Source organism: Argiope bruennichi, chromosome 10 (assembly GCF_947563725.1).
Source record: "Argiope bruennichi chromosome 10, qqArgBrue1.1, whole genome shotgun sequence".
In the NCBI taxonomy this organism is placed as follows: domain Eukaryota; kingdom Metazoa; phylum Arthropoda; class Arachnida; order Araneae; family Araneidae; genus Argiope; species Argiope bruennichi.
In genome coordinates this window covers 127,476,447-127,501,991 of record NC_079160.1, presented here as the reverse complement: position 1 = coordinate 127,501,991, position 25,545 = coordinate 127,476,447, and the positions used below count along the sequence as shown (strand labels likewise).

At 30.5% G+C, this 25,545-nt stretch overlaps 1 protein-coding gene and 1 long non-coding RNA gene across 2 annotated transcripts in view; one reads left to right on the top strand and one right to left on the bottom strand.

Annotated features, from left to right (window-relative positions):
- LOC129988979 (uncharacterized) overlaps positions 1–7,395 on the bottom strand; it is a 32,969-nt gene extending 25,574 nt beyond the window's left edge. The window contains exons 1-3 of the long non-coding RNA XR_008785718.1: positions 6,997–7,395; positions 3,867–4,026; positions 2,550–2,679 (exon numbers count right to left, since the gene is read on the bottom strand). This is a non-coding gene — a long non-coding RNA (uncharacterized LOC129988979). The remainder of the gene's footprint in view (positions 1–2,549; positions 2,680–3,866; positions 4,027–6,996) is intronic.
- A 17,347-nt stretch (positions 7,396–24,742) lies between these two features.
- LOC129987786 (uncharacterized) lies at positions 24,743–25,165 on the top strand. The gene has a single exon (XM_056095719.1). The coding sequence runs from the start codon at positions 24,743–24,745 to the stop codon at positions 25,163–25,165; it is 423 nt and encodes a 140-aa protein (XP_055951694.1).
- Positions 25,166–25,545: the final 380 nt, after the last annotated feature.

Below are 25,545 nucleotides of genomic sequence, written 5' to 3'. Positions count from 1 at the left end.
TAAGAATCTCTTTCACATTCTTAATCCCTAGGTTACCAATGGACAATATAAATATACATCCACACAAAGAATATAGATCAATCCTGAAAATAGGATTTTTAGAACTTTTACTAGTTCAGAAGCTAATAAATGATGCTGTTTACACTAACTATATATATAAAAAATTATATGTTCTTAACAAGAAAATACACAGTATCAAGGGTTAAAATAGTAATTCATTATCCTTATTGATGAAACTAAAACGAACAATAAAAGAGCAACATACAAAGCAATAACACTAGTCTGTATCATAAAAAGTCAATATTTCATAATTTTAATTGAATAAAGTACCTTTAATATTTATAGAATAGTTCAAACTTTCTGCAAAAAAAAAAAAAAAAAAAAAAAAAAAAAAGTAATAATTTTTAGAAGATAATTGATACTTTTTGAAAAATTAAATAAATATAAATAATTAATGACCCTGTTGAGACCCAAAAAAATCTATGATTTACTTAAATCATAGATTTTATTATTTGAGTCTACCTGTCCTCTTTTCCTTTATCATATAGCTTTTCACACTATTCTTTGATTTTATTTAACTACTGAAAATTGAGCTTCACACAAGTAAGAAGCAGCAATGGAATTAAAATTATCTGAATTCCAGCACTTAAGATATTTATTTTTCATTGAAACATAAACTGAATTCCACAATCCTAAATTTTGTTTCAAATAACAAGAACATCTAATAAGATTTTTTAATTTGGCAGTAGTGACATTAAATTGGATCTTGAAATCAGGCATATTTATTTTTCATAATGATCTATGAAAGTAAATTAAAAATCTAAATAAAATCCTGAAAATTATATAATATCTTACAGTATTCTAAAGAGGAAATCAATATCCCAAAAGCTCATGTCTTGGAACTACAGGATAAATATTTTTTATTGCTTAGCTATTAAAAAATGTTATGATCAATAGACATAAATTTCTTCTAAAGAAAAATTTTAAGAAATTCAGATAAAAGGAATTTCTTTTAAGAATCTGAGATTTAAAAAAAATATTTCTGTTAATTCTGGCAACAGAACACTTGGTCTGCAATAAATTAAAAAAAAAATTCCCCAAGAAGAAAGTGCTTTCCATGCCTCCAAATATGTACACTGAATCATTCAAGGAGGAGGATTCCAAATATGTACACTGAATCATTCAAGAAGGAGGATTACATTCAGTCAATAACTTACAGACTGAAGAACAAAAATAAAGATCTTAAATTGCACATTTAATAATTAAATAACTCACTAATACTATATGAACAAAATGGTACAATAAAATAATAATTCTTCATAAATACTTTTTTAATGTTTTTTTAAAATAAAATTCTTTTATAATAACATAAGGTTCTAAAATAATTTTGAAATGCCATATTTCTTTTCATATTATCTCTCTATATAAAAGTGAATACTCAACAGTTTGCTTGAATCTTATACAATTTCATACCTTTCGACAGATTAAAAAAAAATATTGGTGCATATATTCTTAAGTACTCAGAATCGCACGCTTAACCCTCATACTCATAATCATCCTGTGTTTTTAAGGGCTTTAGATCTTTTCAATAAATTCCTCCAGGGTTTTAATGTTACATTCTGTTGTTTACCATTTCATGATGGAATTGATAGAAATGAGAAGATTTCAAATGTTCTAACAAAAACGACTACTCCATTGATTTAAAGAAGCACACTAAAATGCTTTTTTATTCCTAATGGCAGATGTAGTGGCACCCAGAAATGGAGAACAAACTTCACACTATTAAGTCTCCCTTGCAGCCTAGACCATCACTAATGAACAGAAAAGCAGACTCAGTTTTAACTCAGTTGCATATTAAGCACACCGGATTTATTTATCTTAACTTAATTACTTGATTTATATACTGACTAAAATAAATCAAATTTTAATTAAAGACATAATTGTTTGTTTTTAAATAAGAATTAAGAAAACGTTCAGTTTTCTTCTTCAATTTATTCTTCTGAAGAGTTGCCATTTTCAGTAGGTTATATAAAAAAAAGAATAATCAAATGTAAACAATAAATAATTAAATCAGAATATATAAAATAATATATGAAAGCATAAATGCTATAGTAATAAATAAATTTCTTTTAACAAGAAAGTAAAGAACAGAAATGCTATCTCATTATATTTTGTGCTAATTTATTTATATTGGGCATATCAGTGTATAAATGAGAGGAATACCATACTTTTTTAATTAATGAGTATTCTATTAAAGAATAATTATCATCTTTTAAAAAATGAAATTAGGTAATTGCTTATTTATTTAATAGCTTATTAATAGTTTAAACAATTATAGTAAGTTAAATTTAATAACAAGAAAATTGTATAGCATTTAGTATTTATCAAGCCTTTAAATTGTATCAGCATGAAGTATACAGAAAAAAAAAAAAAAATTCAATACATATGCATTTTTTGTAACAAATAAACTGTAAGCAAATGCATCATAACAAGCATATATCATCATAACAAAAGAGAAGAATATGAAATAAAAAGGTCGATGTTCTCACCATTTATAATTTCTATTCCAGTCATTGCCCTCTTCTTATTAGTGTAGTCAGTAAGAAAAGGGAGTCATGGATTCAATGAAGTAAGGGGCCATTTGGATCGGCATATTGAGCAAGGAGTGCCCAAAATCAACTAGTACAAATAAAAAAAATATTCAAAAAAGTTATAAGCACTATTTATAAAAGTATTTAACCAAAGTTTATTTTGTGTAGCCAATGAAAGATGAATGTTAATATCCTTAAACCATTGTCTTGGATAATTTGATTTTAACTAAAAACTTCCTAACCATATTAAATTAATTAATATATATATATATATATATGTATAATTGCATTTAATAAATTACTGCAATTAGAAAAAAACTTTTATTAATTGAAATCAGGACTGTTTAACACATAACTATAATGCATATTTGTATTTAATTCAATAATTTATTATTTCACATAATCAAACTGAAATAAGAATTATAAATTAAACTTTTATTTTCATTAATTCACAAAGGTAAATCACGATTAAACTCTATATAAGCTATGAGTTTGATACTTTTTTATGCTTTTAAAAGCACTAAAATTTTTTTATTTTCAAGGGTGAAAATTTTGCATGAAATAAATCAAATGTAAAATTATCCAGGTTTGGATAATACCAAATAATAAGCCAAAAGAAACATTATTTTGTATAATGCTAACGAAATGCAACTATTTGCTTTTATTTATTCCATATGTCATTTCTTTCAAATAAATGATAGTTTATAAATAAATAATAATTCTAAATGCATAATTAACTAAGCAAAAACAAGAAACAATCTTATGGACTATGGTTATATGCATAAAGATATTCATAATAACAATAACTGAAATGTAAATAAAGTTTTATATTTCAATACTTAATTAGCAATAAATTTATCGAGATGGTGAACAATACAAAATATTTAAGAAATCAATGCATGATCTTTATAAAAAAAATTATTAATTTAATGCAAAATAATAATAATAACATTGCAAATATAGAATTCTTATTAATAAAGGAAGCAGATATTTTTCAATATTCTATTTAAAGTAGACTGACAGTAATTAATGACCCTTTAGATATAAAAATCATAGCAAATAGAGTGAAATAAACCAGTAAAAAATATTAGAAATATGTGAATTAATTTCTAAAAAATTGACAAATTAATTAAATTTCAGATTTCTTATAATAAGTATAATTTTATCAAATTCTTCATTTTTTAAAACAAAAATACATTGTTCCAATACGATAAGATAAAATTGAATTTATGAAAACATAAAACTTTTGTTATTCAATTTAACAGAACAAAGTACTTTTTAGTCAAAATGTGCACATAGAAGTTTCCTTATATCTTGTACTTCATCTTTATACATTTTCTAAAGCACAGAATGAAACTGTACACAACTATTTACATTTTCTTTTCCATATGGATTTCCCCGCCATACTTTGATCAACTGCCAAAAATTTAGCTTTCTACAATAAAAAGAAAGTGTGATTAAAATTTGAATATTCATCTTCAATTACATATTGCAAGTTCTTTAGATATTCATTTCTTAATGAAAACCAAAATTCAATTGAGTTTGCAAGTCTAAGTTTTATATAGTCCAAAATTTAATAACCCATTTTCACAGAAGTAAATCCTGATGTAATAGGATGGAATTAAAATGTATCTTGAGTGGAATTAAAATGTATCTTAAGTGGAATTAAAATGAATCTTGTGTTCATTCAAATTTAATGATAATCATTTTATAAAATTTGAACTTGATTTGAAAAGTTTTTAAATTTAAAATAAATAACAATAATAGTAATAATAACAAATTACTAAGCCATGAATAATGGTATTTTTACTGAGGTGACAACCGAAATTAAAAATCAGTTTAAGATTTTATTAACACCATATATATATATATATACACATGAAATGCTATTTCCTGAAAATATGAAATTCATATTTCCAATTTTAAGGAAACAGAGACTATATCTTTCATATTTCATTTAATGCAAATATATAATAATCAAATTTTGAATGAAGTAAATAACAATACATCTAGAAGTAGAAGGTAAATTTCAGATACACTCATTTTATTATTAAAAAAAAATGAGTGGAAATTAAAATGAAGTACTCATCTTTTACTAAATACAAATCACAATATTAATAATAAGAATGTTCAATATGACTAAATATAAATGCATTGCTTAAAAAAAATGAGAATCTTAAGAACTTATTTAAATGAATTGATTAATAATAAAACAACATATTCAGCTGAGTCTGATTCCCCATGTCATGAATTTTGTTCCTTTTACAAATTGTTTGTAATCCTAATCTGATGCTGCTTGATATTGATGATGAAATCTTTAACATTTTCAATTGCTTAAAATATTTGTAAAACAAGTAATATATATATTAAACAAATTTTAAGTCAATTCCTACTTGAGTCAACAACAACAACAACAAAAAAAAGTAACTTTTCATTAAAAAATTATAATTAATAAAATATGTGTATACATATGACAGAATTACAATATCAAGGCAAAATAGAGCTTGGCAACGGATTTGGCGACCAAATAGAAATTAATGGACAAATTTAATTAATTAATTAATATTTTAAAAAATGTATTAACATCAAATGTCATCCACTACAAGTTTAAAAAAAATGTATTTGAACCTGAGTGGATGGATAAAAAGTATTTTATTAACGATTGAAAATTTGAACAAGATATATATAGGGAGAGTGTGAACTAATAGTAGGAATTGAAAAAAAGTTACCTGAAAGAAAATCAAAAATAAATAAATAATAATAATAAAATGTATATAGTTATCAGAAATCAATGAAAATTTTAAGAATTTTGAATTCATGACTGAAAATTTCAAGAATATGCACATAAGTTAATAATAACCACCAGTAATAAGCACCAGTTTGATTTTGTGCTATCCAAAATCAAACTGGTTCCAAGAGACATTTAAAATATTATCTTGAAAGAGACTAATACAATAATTCCCGATGGGAAAATACAGCATTAGAATATTTTCCTGTACAATGTAAAATACTCTAGCTCAAAGTATTGTTTTGAAATTGTCTTGTTATTGCATAATTACATCAAAATATACAAAGATATGCCATAAAAATTTTAGCATATCAAAGTACAATTGGGCATGCTCAATATAACACAATGTGTTGAAAATATTTGTATAAGAATAGACAGAAGAATTATGTCTGCGTAATAGCCTGCCTGTGAATGCAATATTTCAAAAATAGAACGAGATAGACAAATAGAATTTGGCATATGGTCTTTATATCAGTTTCATGAAATTGACTAGTCTCTCTGTCAGTATTCAAACGGCTATGAGAATGTCAAGGGCAGAGCACTGTTAATGGATAATGAAAATCCTTTTGAGTATTGAAAATAAAGTTAATAAATTTTTGGGTTGTCTTTAGGAGATTTGGGACCTCCCAAAGTCAACCGAATTCTTGGGGGAAGAAGTTTCAGAAACACTCAATCCAAATAACTTAAAATAATGTTTTTTTGCTAAACATAAAAAGAATTTGTAGTCATAATTCAGGGAGGATGAGCTATTCTACCATCAACGAACTGGTATCATTACTAAAAATATTCAGTGGTAAAATTATTATATGCACATGCAGTGAGACAAAATGTAACTGCTCTTTCAAGATGCAACTGATAAAAAATAAATAACTTAAATTATCTGCTTAAGAGCCAAACAAATTATCAGAAGTATTTGAAATTCAGTGAAAGAGATCAGAAAATACTGCTCTACACCTGTAATTTAAAAAATAAGAGTCTGGAAAAATAGCCCAAAAGCAAAATGGATATAATAAATCCCCAATGGAATTTTGTGCTGAAGGTTATTTCAAATAGGATCTTAAATTTCATATTGAGCTGTTCAATGTAAATACTTATTGCAAACATCTTATTAATAATGAAACTGTATATTTGCAGGCGAGAAACTTAAAACTGCAGTTGATTTCTCATTCAGTGTTGCCTAAACAGTCTCTATTCCCGATATTTATGTTAATCAAACAGTCAAATAAATATTCGTTAATTTTACAGTGTACATTCATGATTTAATTACTACGTAAAGCACATTTTATAAGAACCTTTGGGAGCTATTCTAAATATTCTAATCCACAAACAGACATAGGTAATTTATAAAATTCAGTACTTAACAGTTACTAAATGAAATTAGACGAACGCTTACATTATAAAACAAAAATTTCTGTACATTATACAAACACCATTTAGTATGGTGAGGAAAACAGATTAAAAACAATCAAAACAATGTTAAAAATATTCAAAACATATTGATCTATATAAGCATCGTTAACTTAAACAATAAAATCACGACATATATTGGTACAAAAAAATTAATTAATACTACATGTTAAAGGTATTTAGAGTATGATGTAATTGAAAATAACATACTTTTGATAGATTACGAATAATTTCGAAACCACTCTGCTTACATTTTAATTTCGCGCACTTTTGTTGTCAACTTTTTTTCTGAAATTATTGTCATACTAGAGCTTATGATATAATCACTGGACATTTTTATGATGAGTTTAAACAGAGAAATATAAAGAATATCATAGAAAGCGAAACACGAAAATTCGAATGAAATACGGAAAATTGATTAATAACTAATATGTAAAAAAAAAAAGATATGCGTCATAAAGAATATATATTAAAAAAAAAGGCTTTCCTTGCACCCAACGTTTCAAATGTTTAAGATTTCTGTCATATTTCTTTCCTAGAAATTCCAGAATATAATTTTATTTTATTCCAATTCTGCCGGAGTATTGCATTCCGACAGATGATAGCGCTCTGTCGGGAATCGGTAATATTCTGCCGGTAATGTTAAAACTGAACCGTTCACAACAGGAATCCGCATTCATGGGTAGCATTAACCGGAGGACGTATTGGAGGATCAAGCTAGGTTCCAATTAGTGCTTGTAGGCGGAGCCAGTAGTCTGTAGGCGTTAACAAGAACTATCCCAATTCCAGGATTAGCTATAATAAGGGTTATAACATTTGGCAAATAAGCATATTTGTGGCGAATTATGCCAATATTTTTCATTTCCGATTACGCGATTTTGTTTTTTATTTTATTCCGCCAAAACTTTGAATCGTCAAACTGTTTAATTTCTTTTACTCTTTCTGAAACTTTACTCGTTTTTTTTACACTCTTTCAGAAATTCATCAGATAATTTTTTATTTTAAATTAAATTTGATGTAAATAAATTCTTTATTATTATTATTATTAAAATGTATTTATTTATTAAGAATTTTTTAAGTCATTCGTTAAAAATTATTATTTATTAAATAACTTATTAAAAAAAATAAATTTATTATTTTTATTATTTGTTATTTTAATTTTATTATTTATTATTATTATTTTAATTTTATTATTTATTATTTTTTATTTATTTTATTATTGTATAATTATTTTTCATTTGAAAGAAACGTCTCCAACAGTGGAAAATAATAGAAATATTTTCATGAAAATTTGATTAAATAAATGTTTTTATGTTATTGAGATTCGAAATAACATTTGGCTGCAAGGACTCTCCATATTATATATAAATTTTTTACTACAAAAAAATTTTTTTCTAATAAAAGAGAACGTGCGTGTGTGTCTGCAGAGAAGAAGAAATATATTTTGGAGGGTGGGAAAGTCTAATGTTTGGTAGAGCAATTTTTTTAATTTTATTATTTAAAAACAGCGAAAAAGTTTGATATTTTTCTGCAATAACTTCCGAATATGTTTCCAGATTAAAAAAATATTTTAATTTATCTTTAAAATAAAAGTGTATTTATACATATATCTTTTTAATTATAAAATCTTATGATATTCTTTCTTTTTTTTAACAAATTTTTAAATTTTGATTTTTAGCAATATCGTAAATGAAAGACAAATCATTTTAATTGCTCAATCTAAGCTGAACGATTTTCCTTTGTAAAAAAATAAGAGATAAAATAATTCATACTTTTAATATAATAAAATTTAAAGACTGGCTTGCTATCAATAAATTGCGTTTTTCGAGGCAGATTGCTGGACTTAGAGCTTCCAAATTTGGCTGGCAGTTAGCTATTTCTTAGATAGCAATATTAAGAAATCTTGTTCAAAAATTAAATTAAAATTTTAATAAAAAATTTAACAAATTCCAGCATTTTCTTTAATAACTTCAAAATAAATCATTGACCAAAAAGATTTTAAATTTTAAAAAATTAGTTTTTTAGTTATCTTTTTTAAAAAATTCCATTCAATATTTTTCTTCTTTAATCTTAGTATTTTTCCAAAATACTTTTAAGCATATTTTTCAAAACAAAATTTTCATTGGTTTAGTAAACTATATTTCTATATGAGCACATTGCAGTGATATTAAATACAATTTTATGTTCATATTATTGTCATTTTAATTTTTTAAAGATAATATAAAACTAAACAATTAAAATCTACAAGCTTGGCTTCCTATAATGTTTTGGATGAAGATTCAAATCTACTTTATTATTTTCATTTCTATTATTTATTTCTTATTATTTTATTTCATTTATTTAAGGTTAACATAAAATTAAAATTTTTTTCCTAATAAAATACAGTTGATTTTTTTATTTGACCAGTTCTTTATGGTCTTTTTTAGCATTTAATAGAAAGCAATTTTAAAAATTAACTTTCTATTAGTTTTAATATATTCACTTCTTAGCTCAATCATTAAATAAGTCTTCCATCAACTGCAAGAAAATTCTTTGCGAAGGTTATGTTAATTATTTATATATTATAGTTTGTTTAAACAGCAATTCTCATAAAAAGCTAAAAAACAGTATTTCTTATAATAATTTACAACTATATATATAGCTTGACTTTTCTTGCAACTCATGCCTTAATTTAACAAAAATTAAATTTATTGCAGATACTTTATAATTAATTGACATAATTAAAATAATACTAAATGTATGATGGACAGACCAGCTGGTCACCGAAAACAGCTGGTACATCCCTAATTATTTCAATTTCGTTTCCAAAGTATACTTCTAACAATAATCATCCTTATAATGTAAATGTGTTTACAATGTGAAACAAAACAGTGTATATCATTGAGGAACACGGTGTTTACATATTGTTACAAAATTTTTCTTCTACAAATACTGCTAATCAATCGTAATACCGCAGCTCATTTAATTGCTAGTTCAGCAACTTTCTTGCTGTCTAATTCTCCAGTTTCTCTACGTGTCGGCGACTCCGACTACTCTCACACACCATTTCTGACGATCCACACAACTTCTTCTTCTCAGCTTGATGGTTGGGTTGACGGGGCGCCTAGCCCCGGCAGGGGCTTATCCCCGGTAAGGAGAGACTTCACAGTGCTTTTCTGTCTATACTTTGCCGTGGACGTCTTCGACGAAATTTGGAGATGACGAGTGTCAGGACTCATTGTGATTGCCTGATATTAGGGTGAGGAGGGGGGGGGGGTACGCTGCAGTTGGGCTTAGTAAGTTTTTACTGCTTGTGAGCTAGAATTGGCTATTGAGATATTGTTTAATTTGAGTTTGAAAAAATAAAAGTTAGGAAGAAAAACTAGAGGGCTGAGATAAATTAAAGTAGTATATTACAGGGTCTTCTAGAGTTTGTAGATGGTTTATATTTAGGGATTTTAGCTATTGCTTCATTTTCATTCTTATCCATGTTTTTAAAGAAGTTAGCGGCTACATTTTTAATGAATTTTTTAAGAGGGGGATAGTCTAGGCATAAGTACATATTTGTATTGGGCATGTAGTATTTCATATTGCAGAAATTTCTAATTAAGTTATTTTGCTGGCGTTCAATAAGTCTAAGATTAGTCTTGGCAGCATATCCCCACACAGGGCAGGCATAAGTTAATACTGGACGCAAGTAGGCAGAGTAAATAACCATTTTATTTTGTCTACTCATTTTGGAGTTTCGAGAAATTAAGGGATAAAATTTACGAGTTAGGTCTCGAAACTTTTTAGCTGTGTAAATAAAGTGGGGTTTCCAAGTTAATTTACTATCTAGAATAACGCCTAAATATTTGCATTCCTTAGACCACGGGACAGTTTGATTTTTAATTTTAACTGGGGAGAAATTCTTTTTACAGTTATTTTTATTAAAAACTATAGCTTCAGTTTTACTAGCATTTATTTCAATTTTCCATTCGACGAACCAGTCCTCAAGAGATTTAATATGTCGGTTTAAAGATATGGTAATGAAATTTTGATTTTTGTTTCTAGCTAGAATTGCAGTGTCATCAGCGTACATGCACAACATAGTGTTAAATTGCTGGGGGATATCATTAATAAACAAGGAAAATAAAATTGGCCCTAGTTTAGATCCTTGAGGTACACCTGCAAGAATAGGTTTTACTTCCGAAAATTCATTGTTTATCTTGATTTTAAAGGATCTGTAACTGAGGTAAGAAATTATAATTTTGATAAGGTGTGGGGGTATGTTGTAATTAATTAGCTTGTATATAAGACCATCTTGCCAAACTCTGTCAAAAGCTTTCTGAATGTCAAGGAAAACCGCTGCAGTTTTTTGTTTATTTTCAAAACCTTCCTCAATGAATTCTACTGCTCTAATTAATTGGTGGGTTGTAGATAGGTTACGGCGAAATCCAAATTGTTCAGGTGTTAGTATATTATGTTCTTCTAGGTAATTATTTAATCTATTGAGAATTATCTGTTCAGCAATTTTGCTGACAGAGGAGAGTAGGGATATGGGTCTATAACTGCAGGGATCAGTTGGGTCTTTTCCTGGTTTTAATATGGGGATAACTGCAGCTGTTTTCCATGACATGGGAAAATATCCTAATTTGAGAATGCTATGAATTATATTAATTAAAAATTTTAGGTAATTGTCCGGAAGTGTTTTTAACATTTTGTTGTTAATACTGTCAAGGCCAGGGGCTTTTTTGATATTAAGTTTTTTAATATGATCCTTTAATTCGACAGTTGAGGGAGGGGGAATATCAATAAATTTTTGTGGCAATTAGTCGAGAAAGCCTTTGACTGTATTATTTGCATTATGTTCTGTGGTGAAATTGCTCAATTCATTAAGTTGAAATTGTTTCTCAAGGCTAGCCGCCAGGCAGTTTGCTTTTTCTTTATCAGTTATTGCAATACTAGCAGGGCCTTTAAGGGCCGGAATTTTTTGTTTTTTACTTTTAAAAGTTTTGAAAAGTTTCCAGATTGATCCGTCTTCTGTGTTAACACTAATTAATTTGTGTATAAATTCATTGCTTTGGATTTTATTGTTAAGTTTTTCAATTTCCTTATTAATTTGGTTCATTAGTCTCTTGAAGACTGGTTCTCTGGTTTTTTGAAAATTTTTCCTGGCAAAGTTCCTGTCCCTGATTAGGTCTCTAATTTTAGGATCAATAAAATTTTGACTATTTATAATGGGGGTGGAGGCTAGATTTTTTGCATTAATAATTTGCGATTCGAAGATGTTTACAAAATGGTCAAGTTTATCTGGGTTTGTAAATTCATCAATGTTTGGGGTTTCTGATTGACTGAGGGTTAATTTAAAATTATTCCAGTTTGTTTTAAATTTATTAAGATTATTGGGCAGGGAATATTTAAAGAAAAAATTTAATAAGATGGGATTATGGTCAGAGCTAAGTTCAGGTAAGGAGTGAATTTCATATGGGTACAGGAAGTCTTTAATTAAGGTGAGGTCTATTGTATTGGCTGACTGAGGCCCAAATCTAGTGGGAGTGGACGGTGCTATAATGTCTAATCCGGCCTGAAGGGCGAATGATTTTAGGGAATTACCTTTTGGGCAGTTACGCTTACAATCCCAGCTAACGTGGTGAGCGTTAAAGTCTCCTCAAATTATTTGATTAGGTCCTGTTTGCATCAGGTTTTCGATGTCGGAAATAAAATTGGAATTATCTGCACTAGGGAGGATATAAATAGAGATTAAGGTTATTGGATCTTGATTTTTAAAATTTAATTTTACCACGCTAGCTTCTACATGTTGTAGTAAAGGTGGGGAGACCTCACTGTGAGGTAAACCATTTTTAATTAAATTTGCAGTACCGCTGCCAGCCTGGTTAGCTCTGTAACTGTAATATGAGAAATAGTTTGCCAGGAAAATTTATCTTTGTGGTCTAAGGTGGGTTTCTTGCAGCAGGATTACATCGGGGTTATACTTATTTACAAAATTACGAAGGTCAATTATTTTATTGTTAATGCCATTTGCGTTCCAATAGACTATGCGAAGGCTATTGCAGGAGAAAACTAGTTAATGACAGGTTGACTTGGGTTATCGAATGCCTTCATGAGTATATCCAGTTTTTCCATAACAGTGTTTGCGGTTTTTAGTTTTTTAAGGTGTGAAAAGAGTAAAGGGTACTCGGTCGTTAGCTTTTTCAGTTCTTTCATTGCTTCTATAATGTCAGCGAAATCATTGCCTTCTAAAACGGTGTTGTTGGCTTGTTTGTGACCATAGGTTTGTGGCGCCAGCTCTGGTGGGCTTGTGTGGTAAGAGTGTAATGGAGGCGCTATCTCATGATGGCTTGTGTTTTTAAAAAGACCTGCAAAACTGACATTTGGCCTGATCAGAGCTTGGTTTTTGTGAAAATAGTTGTCCCTATTTTTTCTCGCAGACTGAATTTTTGGGAAGGCCTCGCAGCCGCGGTAAGATGCTATGTGCCCTTGTTTGCCGCAATTGATGCAAGTTGGCGTTTCAATTTTTTCCTTTATCGCGCAAGCATTAGTTTCGTGGCTTTCGCCACACTTCAGACATCTGGGCTTTATGTTGCAGTTATTCGCTGCGTGGTGAAAAAAGTTGCAACGATAACATTGCGAGACTAGGTTGCGACCTCTGTAGGGCTCTACTGTGATACTAAGGTAATCCAGATGTTCTATTTTAAAGATTTCCTCGGCCTTTTCAGTTTTATTAAGTTCAACCATATAAAATGGAGGAGGTCTCTTAGTTCTTAGCTGGGTAAGTTGAACAACCCTAGTCACTGGGAAACCACTATCAACTAGGTTTTGAGCTATTATTTTTGCGTCGTATTCATGGGGGAGCTCTTTGATGACTGCTTTTAATGGTCTTTTGTTTTGGGGGGTTATGATATAATAATCATAACCCTGCTGCCTGCAGAAATTTTGAATGGTTTTGTGTTGATCAGCCGATTCTGGGAATATTTTTATGAACCCTTTATTCAGTTTGTTGACAGTTTTGCCGTAGGTTTTGGCAATTTGGGATAAAATTTCATTAAAGTTATCTGCATATTTCAACATTATTGGTGGTATTTTATGTTCTGCAGTGTTGGGAGTTTCATTTTCAACTGGAATATTATTGAGGACTTGAAATTTATTGCTTATGTTAATTACATTTTTAGGGGGTTCCGGTTTATTTCTGGCAAGTTTCCTCTTTGTTGGAGAGACGAAATTATCATTACTCAGGTTCAGGGAGGGTTCCTTAGAGTGTTCACATTTCGAGTTCTGACAAGAACTAACAAGGTTCATCTTACCCAGAAGGGTCTCCATCTCCTGAATCGCTTGCTTTCTTCTAGAGTCCATGGCTGCAAGATGCGGGTGAGCATAATCAATCTGCTCCCTCTTGGCATGCCTTGTGGCTTGGTTGATACCTTCAATTTCAAGTCTTAGGACTTTTACCGCATCGCGGATCATCAATCTTTCCTTGCAATGGATGCAAGTGTATTTCTCTTTAGTTTGAGGCAGATCACTATGATCGCCATCAATTATCATTTCAACTTCTTCTTCGCAGCTTCAGAGTGCTCGACTTTTATAGTTCCGGGAGGCGGGGCTAGAAACTACAGACCAATCAGGGTGTACCTGGGTGTATCTCTGTTATTACTGGATGGATCATGAAACTTCTCGAACTTTCTGGTATTATCAATTTAGTCGCCAATTCACCGCCAAGTCGCCAAATGATCGCCAAGCTCAGCACGCCGTGCCGGATAGCAAAATTACAGATTTATAACAATATTAAATAGTTAGCTAACATTAGAGCTCATGTTTCTTCTTCGGCTCTAGCCATGTCATACATGGAATACCTGCTTAATTATGCATCGACTCCTCTTAAAATCCAAAATTAATATTTATTGACTAATTCTCTATTTAGCATTTATGTTCAGCTGCCGGGTATGCGCCTATATTGTTATATTAATGTTGAATGTGTAGCATGGACCTTTAATTGTTCTATAAATTTCTACATATCTTTTCTAATCAACTACTTTTCTTTGAATAATCTACATTTATTCTCTGAAAATGTAATGAACTTGCGTGTAGATTATTTGATGAAATCGTTGCTTCACTGTATATTTGCACTGTATGCAATAATATGTATATTATTAAATAAGAAAATTAAGCAAGAATTTAGAAGTTTCAATAACATTTTGCGACATTTGGAAAGTAATTGAGTTTAAAAAAAAAAAAAATTAAATTACAAGGGTCTTGTACTTGAGTACTAATTTTCGGAACAGTATTCTACAATATTCCTTATTAATTTCCTCTTGCAATTTTTTATGTTGTTTTATTAAACTTTAAAATGTTGCTTTATAATTAAAAATGTATGATATTATAATTAAATATTAGATTGTATTAAAAGTGTTGTCATTTATCTGTAGTTTTGTATAAATTATTTTTAAATTTATATTTGGAATTATTTTATAAGCAAAACATTGAAACCAGATTTCCATTCACAATTAAAAATGCTGTTATTTCAGTGTTTCAAAATTTTCTATTTGAAATTACTTATGCAGAAATTAAATAAAAATCAATAAAAAAAGTTGTAGAAGTTAGAGAAAGAACAAGGGGGCACCTAAAAATTGTTTTGCCCAAGGGCTCTTAAAAATTTAATTCGACCTGGCTCTGTAACTGTTATATTGGACTTCATAAGAAACTGGTTTTCAAACTTGCAGTCATTTAGCCTTAAGACTTAGCAGTTTTCGAACAAATAGTGTTCTAAAAAAGTTACTTCCCAATTTCTTTGAAGAATAATTGATTTCTATTTTAAAACTTGTGAGCTTTATTTTTCAGCTGCTTTTTAATTTTTAGTATTTTTTCCCCGTTAACTATTCTTATACGTCATAAGTGAAAATATATGTTATTGAAATATGTCTTTTTGTTGTTGTTGTTGTTGTTGGTTGGATAAACTCTGCATTGCACATTTCAATTTCCGTTCTTTTGCATCTGAAGTCAATTCGTTTTTTGGAATAAATGCAATTTGAATTTTCACTTAACAACTTTTGCTGTCTGTTTATTAAATAAAAGCTTTAAAATCTCAAATTGAAAGTTACTCCCCCCCCCACGAAAAAAATCCTTAAAATTAGTAAGTTATTAACAATATGAAATAACAACAAGTTACATATTTTTTTAAAAATTCAATTCCTACTTAGGTCAACGAAGAAAATTTTTATTTTAATTACTTTTTATTAAATTATTATCAAAAAAATTATTAAATATCAAAAAATTTCAGATTAAATTGAAGGCATTATTTAATAGAACCTATCGATTCTTTTTTTTATTGTAATGATAAAATTTCTAGGACTTCGAAAAGTGCAAAAAAAAAAAAAAAAATTACTTTGAGAAACTTACAATTTACTTCGATAAGAATAGGCCAATCCTTTGGCGCCATCATAATGAAAAACAATTTGTGGTTATTGGCGCAAAGCTACCTTTTGGCAATAATATCGGGTTTAGCGAAAATGTTCGAGGGAATAAATTAAATTTACTTAAGGAATTAATATTTGAAAAAAAAATGTATTCACATCAAGTGTCATCCACTACAACAGGGATTCTCAACATGTGGGGCGTGCCCCCCTATGGGGACGCGAGCACACTAGAGGGAGGGGGCACAGGAATATCCAAGTGAAAATATTTTAAAAAATTGATTAACTGACTGAAAGGAAAGCACATTTACACAAAGAAAACAAAATACATTTCGACATATTTAATAACTTATTAAAGTAAAACAACTTCAAAAATCAAAACTTACTTAATCAAAACATACTAAATTAAAAACAAATTTAATAATTATTAGTGACTTCCTTGGGCCTGTCTTGCAGAGCAAAGTTTTTAGAAGGAAGGCTTAATATTAGAAATAGCCACTCTCAGTTCTGTTTCTATATTTTGCCTTCAAAGAAGCCACAGCAGAAAATCCAGTTTCACAAAGGTAGGATGTTGAATGGTAATAGAATGTGAAATGTCCTTGTTTTTAGTGCAGAAAAATCACCCTTACTCGTGCCCCAAAATTCAAATAGTGATGTATTACTAAATTGTCTTTTAGTTTCGCCACTTGTCGTGAAGTCTATGAAATTTTCTTCCTCATTAATTGAGAGTCCTTCGGGAGTCTTATGAAATGGATCCCTAATCCACTCGTAACTTGATATCAGTTTGTTGTCAGCATGAAAATACTTTTTAAAATTGATTTTCAATGGTTACAAAAACAACTTTTACATGTTCTTCTTCAGTCTTATAAGTCCACATTTTCAAACATTGTTAGGTTTTTTGCTTTAAATTTCTGCTCCACAATTCCAATTTTCTACAAAAAGCATTAACTTTATCACTCGTATCCAACATATGTGTATTTGCTCCTTGGAGTTGAAGATTCAAGTTATTTAATTTCTACAATATGTCGACAAAGTACTTCAATTTCATCACAAATAAATCCTCGCGAAAATTCTCGGCCTCCTGTCTGTTTTCTTCTTCTAGGAAAATGGCTATTTCTTCTCTTAATTCATAAACACGTTGCAAAAATTTCCCACGTGATGACCATCTTGCTTCGCAATAAAATAGTAACGCTGAATGTACTGAAATCACGTCTTTACAAAGTGCGGAAAAGATTCCCGATTTCAGGGGTCTCATTTTTATATAATTTACTACGGTTACAACCGTAGTTAAGACAATATTCAAACCAGGACTCATTTCTTTCGAAGCCAAAGCTTCTCTGTGGATCATGCAATGTGTGCACTGAGGCGAATTTTGTTTTACAAGTGCTTGTAAACTATGGAATCTTCCGGACATTGAACGAGCACCATTGGTGCATATTCCGAGGCAATTTTTCCATTCTATATTTGCCTCGTTCATAAAATTATTTAAAATAGCACATAACGTGAGCGCTGATGTTATGAGTTCTATTGGTTTGCAGAAAAGTAGTTCTACTACTGACATATTATCACAAATTTGAACATAGGCAATTAAATGAACATCTTTATTACTATTTGTTGCTTTGTCAAGCTGCATTGAACATAATTTCTCACGCAACTTCGAGAAAAGCTGATAATGTACATCTTCAGCTATATCGCCAATTCGAAGAGCAAACAGTATCATTTGAAAGAGGTATGGACTGCAATTGCTTTGAAAAATTATCTCCAAACATAGTCTCTACAATCTCAATTGCTGCTGGCAAAATAAGCTCTTCACCAATGGTGTAAGGTTTTTTACATCTGGCTATTTTATATGAACTTTGTAAGATGCAATTAAAGCTTTTTTATACACAGACAAAGTTTCTTTAAAAAATTGTTCCGACCTGTCACTCGTGCTGCCCTTTTGCGGCAAAGGGAAAAACACTTCAGTGTATCATGAGCGACTGATGTGTGCGGTAGCAAGACAGTGTGCTGCTAAGCAATGATGGCCAGAATAAAAGGAAAAAGAGTCCAAAATTATTCTTGTGTGGTGATTTTTTAATAATGTGATAGAAATAGACATAAATATAGTGCGTGTATGTTCACATGGTCCGTCTCGGAGGAGGTGAAATAGCGATCAGCGCTGGATTACGTTTTTTTTTTTTTTTTTTTTTTTTTTTGTGTGTGTGAAAATGTGCGAAGTGGATTAGCGTAGTGCTTAGTCAAAACACGAACCGAAACTTGTAGCTTGAGTGGTCGACGTGGGCGTAAACAAATCAACTCTGTCTTTTCGCGTATTCTCTCGTCCCAATTCTCAAAGACAATTATTGTGGGCAAGTGTTCAATTACTTAAATTTTCATTATGTCTTTGTCTAGTTTGAAGAAAGACGAATTAAAGAGTTTGTGTACGGAACTAAATATTCAATTTGCATCTTCCGCTAAAGTTGTAGATTTGATAAGTATAATTGAGAATAGTGACATTTATAAGCAAAGAATTGAGATTGTGAAAAATTTAATTAAAGAGATTTCAGACGAAAGAAGTAAAAATTCGGATCAAGCCGAAAACGAAAAGCGTTCATTAGAACAAAAATTGGAGATTGAAAAGCTTTCGCTTTTGCGTGTAGAGAAAAAAATAGAGCTTTTAAAGCTCAAATCCTGTGAGCTTAGCGATAATGAACAGAGTTTTAGTTTAGATAATTTAATTAAGAGTATCAAAGTTTTGACGATTCCTATTCCCAAAAATGCTGAATGTTTTAATCTCTTTTTCAATTCGATCGAAAAAGCTTTCAAAACAAAAGGAGTTAGTGATAAATTTAAAGCAGAAATTTTATTAAATCTATTAGGGTATAGAATTGGCAATTTAATGGTTTATATCAAAGAAGAAGAGTTGAGTGACTATGAAAAAATTAAATCTATTGTCTTAAAACAATTTCAACCAACTTATCAAGAATGTCTAAAACAATTTAAAAGTGCAGTAAAATTGCCAACAGAAAATTATGCGCAATTTGCTTCAAGAGTTAGATCTGTTTTTGAGTATTACATTCAACTTCGTAATGTGAATGATTTTTCTAAATTGTGTGAGTTAATGGTTTCTGATCAGATTTTTAGCACTCTTCCTCAAGAAAAAAAGTCATATCAGTATTGAACAAGGAGAATATGTTTTTAATGTGCAGGAATTAAGTAGAGAATGTGATTTATTTGTGGCTTCTAAAACCGGAACCAAACTGAGTGCAGTTCATTTTCCCGTGCAGTCGTTACGAATAAAAATGAGCAAAGGAATTTCGGTAAAGGAAATTTTGAGAATCGTAATAGAAATGTTTCTAAAGTGTTCTTATCGAATACTAATTCTAAACGCGTTATGTGCCAGAAAAACCACTCAATATTTAAATGTCAGGAATTTCAAAAACTTTCTGTTAGTGATAGAGTTGCATTTGTGAAATCCCAAAACATGTTTTAAATGCCTCTCACCAATATGCAATGTGAAAAAGTGTTCTGCAAGAAATTGCTTTTGTAATAAACCTCATAATTGGTTACTTCATTATCCCAGAGAGTTTGATCATTTCAGTGGGAGTGGTAAAAGCGAAACTGGTACCATAGTTAATAAAGGGGAAAGTTCAAAATCAACTTTAAACCCGGAAGTTAATTCCTTTTATCCAACTTCTTGCGCAACTAATGAAAATGTGCAATCGACATTTTCAGCTACGAGTACGGTTGAAAATAAACAAATGAGAACTGTATTGTTAAGCACGGCTAAATTTTATATTCGAAATAAATTTGGGAATCTGCAATGTGTTAGAGAGTTGCTGGATGTAGGAAGTCAGTCCGATATTATGACTTCGGAGTGTGCGAACAGATTAGGGTTAAAACAAGAAAAAATAAATGTAACAATTTCATGTTTAAATAATTCCTCAATGACTGTTACCAAATTTATTAAAGCTGAAATTTCAAATGCTGATAAGAGCTTTAAGCAAAATTTTTAGTTTCTTGTTGTAGATAAAATTACTGAGTTAACCCTAATTAAATATTTAAGTGTTAAAGAACAAATTTCTTCTAATATTAATTTGGCTGATAATTTTATGGTTCCCCAAAAAGTTGATTGTCTCCTAGGTGCTAAATCGTTCTATCATTTGTTGAGGCCAGAAAAGATCTACTCATCAAATGCAGAGTTATTTTTTCAAAATAGTGTTTTTGGATTTTTGGCTTGTGGTAGTGTAATGCAATTTGATTCCCTAAAAATTCTATTGTGGGTTAATTATTCATGAAGAATTAAACAATACCATGAAAAAAATCTGGGAACTAGAAACTGTTGAGTTAGAGACCCCTAAATCCCATGAGGCAAAAATCGCTGAGGAACATTTTGTTAAAACTCATTATAGAGAGCCTAGTGGAAAATATGTAGTCACAATCCCACTTAAAGAGGAACATAGTTGTTTAGGCGAGTCTAAAAGTATAGCATTAAAAAGATTAAATTCACTTTGGAGTAAACTATCTCGTGATAAAACTTATATAAAATTGTATGAAGAATTTATTAATGAGTATGAAAATTTGGGACATATGAGAGACGTGACGCGACAGAACCAGAGACAGTGTATTATATGTCCCATCATGGAGTATATAGACCAGAGAAAATGACCACTAAGCTTCGTGTAGTATTTAATGCCTCTAGTGAAACCACGAATGGAACTTCATTCAATAGCTTGCAAATTAATGGGGGAATTGTGCAGGAGGACTTAATTTCAATTAGGATGCGATTCCGCAAACATCCATATGCATTTATTGCGGACATTGAAAAAATGTATAGGATGATTTACATTCATCCCAGTCAGCGAAACCTACAAAGAATACTTTGGAAGGACAGTGAGTTTGGTTCAGTGAAAACGTTTAAACTGTCGACAATTACTTACGGTACTACTAGTGCCCCATTTTTAGCTACTCGAACGCTAGTTCAAATTGCAAGGGATGAGGGACACAATTTTCCCCTTGCTGCGACCGTTGTTGAGAAAGATTTTTATGTGGACGATGTGCTATCTGGTGCTAAGACTTTACCCATATGCATAGAGATGCAACAGCAGCTCACTTCCATGTTAAAATGAGCTGGCATGAACTTGCATAAATGGCGAGGCAATCATCCTCAGTAGGGATTGCAATACAGGTATACCGGGATACCGAATACCGGTATTTTGAGCCATTTGTACAATTTAATACCGGTATTCAAAAGTTTAAATGCCGGTTTTTCGGTATTTACTTGAAATTTTTTAAATTGTCTCCACTATATGTTCAGGGATCGCCAACATGACAAAATAGCATACGTTTTTGTTTTTATGTCTCCCTAACGGGCGAAATTAATTAGCTAATTAATTGCTTAAATCTAAATTAGCGAAACATGGATTATCCCTGAAATAAAATATTGTATCCATAACGACCGATGGAGCATCAATTATGAAAAAAGTTGGAAAGTTGATTGGTGCAAATCAGCAGTTGTGCTATGCTCATGAAATTCAATTAGGAGTAATAGATTTATCATACCATAAAAATAAAGAACAGAAGAATTCAAATACTGTGGATATAGAAACTTCAGATTCAGACTTTGAAGAGAGTGCTAGTGATATTGACAATGAAGAAAATGACAATGTAATTGTTGAAGAAGATATTGCTAATGAGGATGAAATATTAACCTATCGAGAATTGCTTCCTATAATTTATAAAGTTTGAAAAATTGTTAAGATATTTAAACGTTCCCCTATAAAAAGGATATATCACTAAAATATATACTTACTGAAAATAAAACAGAATATAAGTTAATATTAGATTCTAAAACACGTTGGAACAGTTTACTCCTAATAATGGAACGATTTTTGAAACTGAAAAATTAAATCCAAAAGGCAATAATCGACTTAAACCTGTAAATTAATTTTTCAGATAGTGAATTCGACTTAATATCCAGAACTATATCAGCTCTACTTCCAATAAAACTGGCTATTGAGGCATTATGTCGGAGAGATTCTAATTTATTAATAGCTAATGCAACAATAAATTTCATGTTGCAGTCACTGAAAGAACGGCATACATCACTATCTAAAGAATTATATATTACATTGAAAAATCGCACAGAAGAAAGGTATACCGTAATAGAAAATTTCGTATGGTATATACATAATTATAATGATTTTAAAAATAAAAATGAAAAAGAAGAAAAGAAAATAACCAATTCAAATCTGATTAAGTTTAGAGTAAATTTTCTTAAAACTTTTTACCCACAAATCTATCCACATTCAGAATTCGGTTCAATTATCGAAGATTATGATGTCACTACTGTCGATAGTGAAAAGGAATTGTGTTTTGAACAAAAATTAGAATTAGCGATAAATAAAAAAAATTTCAACGAACCAAAATACAATACAGAAATCAGCTATATCCAAAACCATCCGACGAGAAATCAATTTATTTGAAGATGAGGGATTTAGAGGTAAATACTTGGAAAAATATATCGTGCATTGCTAACAGTACCACCAGCTAGCGTAGATGCCGAAAAAGCGTTTTCGACAACTGGTAATTTTTACACAAAATTACTTTTCAGACTTAATGACAGTACAATTGATCCATTATGCTTTTTAAGATCACATTTCAAAAATTTGTATTAGTACCACAGACTGAATAGTGATATTTACACTTTTTTTGTGATTTAAATAAATAAGATGCTTCTTTACTTTTTTGTGATTATATACTGTTATAATTTATAAGTTACAAATTATTTTTTGTGATATTAACACTCTCTAACAAAACTGGCAAATAAAACAAAGAAACACCTGTGTTTTCTTTCTTTTTCTAAAATTTCTAATACCGGTATTAAAACCGGTATCCCGGTATTAAGATTTAAAAAATACCGAATACCGGTATTGAAATTTTGGTCCGGTATTGCAATCCCTAATCCTCAGTTGTCTACCACTTCTGGATGCAACTACGACTTTGCAGACTGTGATAACAAAACTTTAGGGGTCACGTGGGACCATACTAATGACTTTTTTTGTTTTAAGGTGTTCATAACTTCAACGGATGTTCATACTAAACGAACAGTTCTATCCCCAATAGCCAAGTTGTTTGACCCTCTGGGCCTCCTTTTGGTCCTGTGATTTCACTAGCGAAAATCTTTCTACAAAAATTGTGGCTTCTGAATCTTTAATGGGATGATCAGCTTCCCCCTGAAAATCATAGTGAATGGGAGAAGTTTTCAAACGAGTTACAGTGCATTAACAACATCAAGGTGAGCAGATGTATTCTTCCATTTTCCGACGTCGAAGCTATAGAGCTTCATGGGTTCAGCGACTCTTCTGAAGCTGCCTTCGGAGCTGTTGTGTACTGCAAATCCCAAACACCTGCTGGTGAGGTTGTTGTCAAGATGGTGGCCAGTAAATCCAGAGTGGCTCCACTGAAGAAGCTCACGATCCGCGCTGCTGGTGAAGTTGATGCAACGTATCCAGTCGGCTCTTCGATTGAAAGTGTCCAATACCTATTACTGGAGCGATAGTATGATTGTGCTGTCATGGATTAAAAAAGAGACGTCCCAGTTAAAAATCTTCGTGGCATACCTTATAGCTATACTTCAAGACCTTTCGTGTCAGGAGCAGTGGAGACATGTTTCGTCAAGAGATAATCCAGCTGATCTTATCAGTCGTGGTGTAAATCCATCCAAAATGCTCGAGAGTCACTTGTGGTGGGAAGGCCCTGCCTTTCTAAAAAACAGTGAGTATCTGTGCAGAGAAATCTCTGACTCTGTGATAAAGGACGATGTAGACTGTGAACTCAAAAAAGTTGACTGTGAAAGTGTTTTAGTTACTACATTGAACAATTCATTTGTTACTGATATTCCTAATTGTAGTAATAGTTATACTAAAATATTGCATGTAATAAGTTATGTTTTCAGATTTCTCCACAACTTGAGGAATCCAACTGAAAGGAGACTGGGTCCCTTGACAACAGAGGAAATTAGGAAGGCTGAAACCTTCATAATAAAGGAAATCCAGAGTAGGGAATTTTCAGAAGAGTTAAGGTGTTTAAATAAAAATAAACCTGTTCTTGACAAAAGTAAGATAAAATATTTAAAGCCCTTTTTAGATGAGGTTGGTGTACTAAGAGTCAATGGCAGAATAAGACATAGTAATGTAAATTTTAACTGTAAGTTCCCAATTATTTCGTCTAAAGGTCATAAATTAACTAAGCTTATTATAGAATTCTTTCATAAAAGATATTTTCATTTAGGCCCTACTGCTTTACTACATTATGTCAGACAAAGTTTCTGGCCAGTTCAAGGTAAGGCAACGTGTAGGAAAGTCGTGCATGATTGTATTAAGTGTTTTAGAGTTAAACCCACTGGAGTTAAACAATTGATGGGCGATTTACCGAAAGAGAGAGTGACTCCTGACTTCCCATTTAATTGCTCTGGAATAGATTTTTGTGGCCCATTTCTTGTGAAATATAAACATCAAAGAAAGGGCACTTATCATAAAGTGTATGTCTGTTTATTTGTATGCTTAGTTACTAAGGCAGTGCACCTCGAGATGGTCACTGATTTAACATCAGATGCCTTCATAGCGTGTTTAAAGAGATTTGTGGCTCGAAGAGGTTTATGTTCGAAATTATTTTCAGATAATGGCACAAACTTCATAGGAGCAAATAAGAAACTTTCTAAGTTATACAATTTAGTTGTAAAACCCGACGATAGTCTTGCTAGTTATTTGTCTACAGAGGGAATTGATTGGAACTTCATTCCACCTAGAGCACCTAACTTTGGTGGCCTCTGGGAAAGTGGAGTTAAAGCATTTAAATATCATTTCAAATGCATTTTAGGTAATTCCAAATTGAGCTATGAAGAATTCCTAACAGTTGTTACGCAAATAGAAGGAATTCTAAATTCTAGACCGCTTGCACCTCTGTCGTCCGATACCGATGTGTATGACGTGCTAACCCCTGCTCATTTCTAAATTGGCAGATCCTTAAATACTGTTGTAGAGCCAAATTTAATTGAAAAAGACAATCGATTATCCAATTGGAAAAAACTGACAAAATTAATTCAAATGTTTTGGAGAAAATGGCATATACAGTATCTTAATAATTTGCAACAGAGGTCCAAGTGGAAGGTAGAAAAAGATAATGTAAAAATCAATGAGTTAGGGCTTTTTAAAGATGAAAAAATACCCCCTCAAAAAGGGGCATTAGGTAGAATAATTGAGTGTTATCTGGGTGAAGATAAAAGGGTCAGAATTGTAAAAGTTAAAACTCAATCTGGAGTTTATAAAAGACCCATTTCAAAAATTTGTATTTTACCTATTGATGTGTAATCTTATATTAGTGTTCTTCATTG

Excerpts from the sequence above, each read along its gene's own strand:
- LOC129987786 (XM_056095719.1), top strand. The coding sequence starts at position 24,743 with ATGGTCACTGATTTAACATCAGATGCCTTCATAGCGTGTTTAAAGAGA.